Source organism: Buceros rhinoceros, unplaced genomic scaffold, assembly GCF_000710305.1.
Source record: "Buceros rhinoceros silvestris isolate BGI_N320 unplaced genomic scaffold, ASM71030v1 scaffold17038, whole genome shotgun sequence".
Classification (NCBI taxonomy): domain Eukaryota; kingdom Metazoa; phylum Chordata; class Aves; order Bucerotiformes; family Bucerotidae; genus Buceros; species Buceros rhinoceros.
In genome coordinates, this window is record NW_010427599.1 from 9,164 (window position 1) to 17,400 (window position 8,237).

Genomic DNA, 8,237 nt, shown 5'->3' on the forward strand with positions numbered 1-8,237 from the left:
CCTTGCGTGTGATCAACGTTCCTGTGAGCAGCACGATTCCGTAATCTTTTGAAGAACACCTGCGGCCTGTGGCCTTCTTTTCTTCCAGCTGTGCATACAGAGTGCTCTTTCCTCAAAACAATGGCACCAGTACAGTTCAAACATCAGCCACGGAATTCCCAAGGCAATGAAGATCTGCGGTTCCAAGGAAACTCTGCAAACACATTTTCTCCTATGAAAGCAGAGGAAACAGGCTTCAGAAGAACATTTATTAGGAGGTAATCAATAGCCATTTGCTCTTGATCTGAAGCTAATTTAAGAGTTGACCAAACCTTCCCTCCACAGATAACCCCTTAAGATACCACTTTTGAGTAAAAATCCTTAGATAGAACCAGTGTCTTATTTTACTAAAACTACCATGCTCGTGACACATTAGCAGAGAGGAGAGGGTGAAATACAGGACACAGAAGTCATCTTGAGCCCCACACTCAGAGCTCAGGAGCTCTGAGGTAGTATTAAGCCTAATGCTGCAGCAGATCATTATTTTCCTTGAAAATTCCTCAAAAGTTACAAAAAACCACCTTTATTTGTAGAACTACAGGAGCACAATGTGTAACAGGCATCATGACCTCCAAAGAGTTTTTGCGTATCTCCAGACAGATGTTGAACTCACAGCTGCTCCCCAAGAGCAGGATCACCCACACTGCTCCTCAAGAAGTGTCTCCATTATTTTAATACCCTGGAAAAAAAGCACAAACAAATGCCAGTGTTACACACAACTTAGGGATTTCATACATTAGAAGGGGCTCCCCACAACAGAGCAGTAAAGCCTTAGAAAAACCAGAAATTGCCGTTTATATCGCTGCCCAGGCATGAGGAGTGCTACGGCACAGGGGGACCCCAGCGAGGACAAGGGACCCTTCGCAGCATGTGAGCTCCTCAGGTCAAGGCTGCACGAAGCCAGGGCACTTGATCAGGTCACATGCTTTATCCCAGTACTGCCACTGCTTTGCTCGGACCAAGCCAGGTCTCGTCCCTGCACCTTGGTGTATCCCTCTTTAAAATGCAAATAGCATCACCAGCAGTGGGGTGTGCGAGGATGAAAGCTCCCCAGAAAAGCCAGAGAACTGTTTCTGTAATGCAGGAAAGCAATGCTGAAATGAAGTAAAACACCATCAGAGGACCCTGCAGGTGAGTATTTCTTCTCCAGACTGATCTCTGAAGGAAGGAGGAAGCATCAAACCATGAACTATTAATTAAAGCAAAATGTAGGTTGAGTCCAGGGGTTGTTAGTCTGGGGGTTCGCTGCAGACCAGCCCTCAGCTCACCAGCCGGCAGCAGCTCGGCAGGTGAGAACTGCTGACCCACCACAGCCGGACACCCGCCGGAACACGGGGAAGCTTTCGGCCAAGGGCTCATCCCACATCTGCAGACTGCACAGCCCAGCTTCGATGCTTCACTGGTTTGGAATTACTGTTCAAGGTCCAGTACAAGGGGAGCGAGAAGCTGCTTCCTGTTTGGTGGCAGGCAAAACCCACTGGCTTTAGATAAGAAAATCCACAACGTCCTCCTCTCCCAGCCATTTGCCAGCCCCTCCTCTAACGTGTGGTCAGATCTTGGGGACTCGAGCTTAGCTGTGACCTGTGTGGGGCTCAGGCTCACCCCAGTACGCTCTGTTTGCCAAGACAAAAGGAAAAGGATTTCTCAGTTCGAGTCACTGTGAGAGGAGGTAAAATAAAAAAGACAATTAACTTTAACAAATAGGTCAAGAGATTTTCTTTTCTCATCTCTACAAAAAAAAAATGGACAAGATATTTTATGTCTATGAAAAGCAGTTTGTCTTCCCTGCCTTTTCTTTGCAGGAGGCACTTACTGCCTCAGTCCGTCAGACTCAATGGGACACGCCACTGTTTACAGAATGAAGCACTAATTGACATAAGCAAAGACTCAGAGCTTTGCCTGGGGAATTTAAAAATGTTACTTATTGAATCAATTGTGTTCACAGCGTGACAACTGCTTTTTCTTTTCTTTCTCCTCAGAGCACTGCAGACTTTTAGGCAAAATGGTGTTGGGGAAGAAAAGGGAGAATGAGAGGTGACTCCATGGAATGAATAAAATACGAAAGGGCAGGTACAAGTCATTACCCAGTAGCTTTTCAGCAAGGAACGACTAAATCAAAGCCTAATCAATATATTCCTTTCAACTAAAGTTCAAACTCTTACATCTCAGCCCCAGGAGATCGGGCTTAAAGGAGCTAAATTTACCCTGCGCGGAGTGCAATGATGCACCTGAAATGCAGAACAAACGTCGCCTGCCCATTAAACTCTGCACCTCTAGAGCCACAGCTCAGAAGCTTCTCTGACAGACAAGCCACAGAACAGTTTTATTTTTGAGAGGTGGAGGTAGTCTGCTACCTCCTGTACCCCTCCTGGGCTGGGAACTGCCCCCGGGCTGCCCCTGCGGACTGCGGAGCACCCATCCCCTCTGAAGGAAGTCAGGCTCCTGTCAACAGAGCCAGAACGGGCTGTGCTGGGAGCAGGGATTTACCAGCATATCTGTTCAGACTTCTGAATTATTCAGGAGGAAAGTTTTATTGGCAATAATGTGGGTGCACATTACTCATTAATACTGTCTCTGAGCAGGTAAGAGAAAAAATAATCATAAATGCTGTCATTTCCACCCAAACGCACTGTGACTTCTACAAACAAAAGCGGGGCAGGACAACTTTATCTCCTATATTTTTGTTCAGAGTTGGAATAAAATAAGAGAAATATGACAAATATGAGGAGCCATAAACTGTCGCTGTCATTCCGTTAGGCATTAAAAAACCCTACCCACAGCAGAGGCCCATATCTCAGGTACAAACATGATGATTAAAAAGATGAATGCCTTTGGTGCCCACAAACAGTAACTCTTCCCTCTCTTTCTATAAAATACAGATATTGCACATTGACTGTGTGACTACATGAGCTCTGCTGCAGCCATTCACAAAAGTTAATATTCATGCAGTAGTTCCTCCTGCTCCTCCCCCCTTTCCCTGCCTCCCACAGCTTCCTCACTCCCTTCGCTCACCCCGGCCTCTCCGAACAGATGGGTGGAGAAGTGCAGCGCTGACAGGATCGAGGAGATAAAGCAGGAATCGTGGCTTGGCTTTGAAAGAAACAGCCTGACGTATCCTCACCCACCCTACTGGGGGCAAGAGGAGCAACGCCTTTTGGCCAGGCCGTTTGGAGGATGGAGATCAGGCACTGGAAGGCAGGAAGCCCGTGGAAGCCTGGAGAACATCTATCAAGCACTGCCATTCGTGCAACCTGTATTTCAGAACTGCGAGAATCACCTTCGTATTGCCAGCTGGGTAAAACGTGCCTCAAAACTACCCGACAGAAGGAACCCACTGAACAGAGCAGGGGAAATGCAGCACGTGGATGCAGCTGCTGCCTGGGGGAGACAGATGTTCTGCAGGCAAAATCCAGGCCAGGCTGGACATCTACAGCCGATCTGGTGCACTTGTGGTTTCCCATCACAGATCTGCAGACACAGCCACAGCGGCTGAAGGATTCTAAGGCAGCACTGGGGAGATGCTGTGAGCCGGTGTATCTTATCCACTAGCTGTGCACTGGCACAAGCCACCAAGATGTGTTCCATTGCTGCAGTCACTGCTCACTTGAGCACGGCTGTCGACTTTGGTCTCTCTTCCCTTTTAAAGCCACAACAAGAAGATCTTAAGAGTTACCAAGAATAAGCCCGGGAATAAAGGGCCATGCTGTTCGAGATACATTTCCATCCACAGCTCCTGGGGCGCAGATTCCAGAGCCAGCTCCTGAAGCACGAGTGTGAGCCCCTGTGACAGCCAAGGGAGAGGAGGGTCCAAAGGAAGGGGCTGTGGGTGCTGCCCAGGCCCCAACACCCAATGACTTCAGCGGGAGAAAAGATAGGACAGTGCCACAGCCACTTCGAAACCAAACCAAACCACAGCTTCAACCACATTAACCACCTGGTCTCCAGGAGTCGTTAAAGAAGCATGAGGCATGAGCTGAGCTCTGGACACCTAAGTTCATCCGAAAACAAATTTCTCCGTTAGGTAACTAAAAAATGACAACGGTAAGTACAGGTTCAGCACAGTCTCACAGTACGTAAGATCCATGAGCCCAGCCTCGAAAAAGCCCTGTTTACGGGCACGTACACATGCTCTCCTTCATCTGAAACAAGATACAAACTGGAGGGGGGACGAAGTAAAGGAAAAAAGGCAAAAAACTCCTTCTTGCTTCCCCATTAAAAAGCTTTCATTAAATATTCCTCCCTTCTCCTTCTCGCTCCTCTTTCAGCAGGTGTCCATTTTAAACCGGCTGCACAGCACGACCCAAGCCCCCAGCTCTCCTCTAGGCACACGGTTCCAGAGAACAAGGCTTCCCTGCAACCGCGTTTCCCAGTGATGGCTCCGGGAGACATCGCTGCCAGACCCAGTTCATCAACCTGACACGACTCCTCGGACCGAACGGCCTTTGAACACGGGCTCCCCTGGGCGGCTGCGCTGGAGAGCCGGGTACTTTCATCCTCTTCCATAATTATTTACTGAAAGACAGAACTGTGGAAGAACACAGAACCGCTACGGGGAGACTGACTGTGGCTACTGTACATACTTCGAGCTGCAGGAAAAAAATCCAACATTACTGGAGAAAAATGCGTGACATGGCATAAATTCGTGTTGACTACTTTTGACTATTTCAGGGTAAAGGTGCTAAGAACTGCAAATTATTATTACGGTATTAGCTGGCACAATGAGGCATTAGAAAGAAGAACTGTTCAATGCCTGGGGGAAACGGGAGTAAGAATGAATTGCAGAAACCGATACAGTCATACCGCCAGGTTTTAAGATGTATTTGAAATAAAACTATTACCATAATAAAACTAAATCCATTTCTGTTCTGCTTATTCTCGGTAGACAGAAAGAAAAGGTCAAACATTTTTTCAACAATTAAAAGATCTAAGAACCCAGACTTAAAACATCAATTTAATTTTGAGCCCAGATGATCTGGTAATTTGGAAGATGTTAGAATACAATTCGGGGAAGAAATTCAAGCAATAAATGACTTAGCTTCTTCACTCCTTGTTTTAAGAACGACCGAGCAAAAGCTTCCAACACACAGTTGCGCAAACCTGCCCCCGTGACCGAGATTCTGCCTTTTTGTGTGAAGTCTGTCCTAAGAAACAGGAACGAAACACCCGTCTATTTTTCTGTCCACTTAGTAAATGGTACGTGCAATCTGAGTCAGACAGTCAGTGTTTGGCACCGGGCTCTCCCCTCTTACGCTCACACATTTGACAATCTCAAAGACAATCTCAAAGACAAACGTAAGGAGATACAGCAACAGCAGCGTAATGGGGGGCTTGTAACGAGCACCTCCTGCGGACAGCACGGCCGGGTCCAGCTGGGCTCTGCCGCAGGCGAGGCACAGGCGTCCTGGGGCGGCCCCAAGAGCAGCCATGCGGAGAGCTCTGGAGGGGACACGACGCCGTCCCCAGAATCACCCACGCCAGCTGCAGACCCCGTGAAATATGCTTGTCCAGCGCCCTCAGGACATCGTCCCACCCGAGCAGGGGAAGGAGAGGACCCTCTCGCCCACCCCACAGCACGGACGCGAACCCAGCCCCACCGATGCCACAACCACGTGTTACTGCTGCGCGATTCAGTCAGACAAACCCGTGGAATTCAAGGGAAGGCGCTGGGGAACATGCCAAGCTCCCCCCAGCCACAGGACAGATGCCAGCAGTGAAAACCCTCCTGAACTCAGCTGCTCTGTTTGGGAATTATTTATCCATTTTGCAGTTTCACCACTGTAGGGGACAAGAAAGGGAAAATATTGATTTCTGATTGATTTCCGCAATGCCGCAGCGTTAGGGCACAGTCACGGGGAGCAGTCTATTAACAGATGCAACCACTAAATTATTGACTAGTTAAGTATGGCAAATTTGGTCTAATTGTTTTCATGATGGGAGTTTAATTAAAGTGTCTTTAGTATAAAAAGTCTCGCAATATTCTTGTTGAGATAGCATCGGGGAGAGCTTCCAAAGCCGGCACGGCTCTCAAAACTAAATTAACAGTTCCATCCAATGCGAGGCCCTTTGAAAGAGGGAGCTTTAGTACTGAAGATCTTCTGAATTCCCATCTCCAGCTGACAAGCTCTGCTGCTGCATCACGAGCATCTCCCCCCACCAGAGACACCTTCTCGCCTTGCACACACCGTGCTGCCAGAGACTGCAGCTCCCCCGGGCTGTGTGAAATGAGGAGAAGTGCTGGATCATAAAGGGGATCTGATGGCAACAGCGATATGGAGTGGAAAAGCAGAGAAATGCTCCTGGCGGGGAGGGGGAAAGAGGCAAACCAAAGCACAGAGGGACATCAAATGACACCAGAGACAAAATCCAAGTCACAGAGGGATTCTCCACTGCAGAAAGACAGGTATAACCTGCCCAGACACGTGGAAACTTGCCAATACAAACTTCAACAAGAATCCAGGCAGGTATAGGGGAGTTCTGCCACTGACTTTCCCCTTCGGTTTGGCACTGCGCAGTCTGCTCTTCCCAGAGCCCTCCCCGCCAGCACAGGCGCTGCCCAGCTCAGCTGGGTGGAAGTCAGCTCATCCCAAACGCACATAGCAATGTTACATGTGCCTTGGGGTAAGCACAAGGAAACCACTCTAGAAATTGTTCCTAACCCAAACACGTGCCCGCGCAGGTGGAGCTGAGCAGCTGGCAAGATTCAGACAGGTCTGACGTACCAGCAGCGTGGGTCTGGACCCACACTGCCCACAGCTCTGCCCGTGGCCAGGCCTTGTCTGCGGGGACTGTCTGAGGACTTTAGACATCAAGATGAGATGCTTCTCTCTAACAGCAATTAAATCATGGAAACCAAATGAAGGAGTTCAGCCAAGAAGGTAGCACAGGTGTTTTCCCCTCGAATATACAGATATGCCTCGTCATGCCTTTTTCAGGGGTTTATAATTTATTTATGGTAATGTTTGTTTGCTGCTAGATCTTTTCAGACATTCACATGCTCTACTTGGAAGCACCCACAATAATTCGCTTTGCAAGAATACACAGCAGTGGCATCGGTGTGTTCACATTTATTTAGGACAAAATAACCACCTGACGTTAAGAGGAAGAACTACGCTGTGGTTAAGGTGACTGTCCGGGACTGAGCGAGCATCACTTCCACTGCCCAGCTCCACCAGGGACAGCAGGAAGGTCGCAGTCTCCCCTCCCTGGTTTGTAGGTCTCTAGCTGAAAATGCTGAAGGATGTAACTGATCATCTCAAACTGGGTGAACGAATCCACATCCTATTGAAGCCACCGGTCCTGGTGGTTTAACTTGCTTAACCAGCTTAACCAGCACACTGGTCTACAAAGCAGCTGGGTTGAAGTCCGCACAGACAGTTATAACTTCATGAGACTGGAAGAAACACTCCCGACTCCCATCAGCATGACCCCACCGTGTCTGCCGGGACCAGGCTGCAGCCCCGTCACTGACCCCACTGGCCAGAGGCACGAAGCCAGGCTGCAGCCACTGCCCGACACATCCCATGGCAGCAGCTCTTGCTGGGTTGGGAGCAGGCAGTGCCCGGCATGGAGCCCGCCTCACGCCCGGGCGGTGCGGGGAGAGCGGAAGGTGGGGACCTGCTCAGGCACTGATCAAGGTGCGAGCCAGCCAAGCGACGCTCCGCTTTCCTTTATCAGCACCCTGAAGAGTGGCACGTTGAAGCTGGTGAAACAACCAGCCCGCTATGACACACACATGGCACCTGTCTGAGGTGCAGAGTTCCCTCATTCTCTTCATGCTTTCAGAGCCCTGCAGAGTTTCAGGAGGCTGCTACTGAAATCTGATCAGCAGTGCTTAGCATGGGAGAAAGACAAGTTTCTGTCTGCACTCAGGCCGCCATCGCTCTCACAACGCTGCTCTCTCATAATGTACGATGTTCCCACTGATCAGGATCACTGTGTGTTTTCTTATTTCTCTCCAGCGCTGCTAATGTTATGTCCTTTGCCTAATTCCTTCACCCATTCACCTGTAAATGTCCCGGTGCAGATACTACCTGCAGCTGGAATTCCAGCCCATTTTTCCAGCCTGCATTTTTGGATCCAGCCATTAGACAACTCCTGAGGAGGTGACAGGGGAGTGCACAGGCACAGCCAGGTATCCTTGAGCCTGTCCAGCCAGGGCACCACAGCCGAGGTCCACGGGTCCCTGCGGCTACCCACTG

General features: G+C 49.4%; 1 protein-coding gene across 1 annotated transcript in view; it reads right to left on the bottom strand.

The window, feature by feature from the left end:
• Window positions 1-673: 673 nt before the first annotated feature.
• The window catches only part of PRELID2 (PRELI domain containing 2), an 11,444-nt gene continuing 3,880 nt past the window's right edge, over window positions 674-8,237 (bottom strand). The window contains exons 4-5 of the mRNA XM_010141967.1: window positions 5,077-5,180; window positions 674-720 (exon numbers count right to left, since the gene is read on the bottom strand). Of these exons, the coding sequence (XP_010140269.1) occupies window positions 674-720; window positions 5,077-5,180 (151 nt within the window). The remainder of the gene's footprint in view (window positions 721-5,076; window positions 5,181-8,237) is intronic.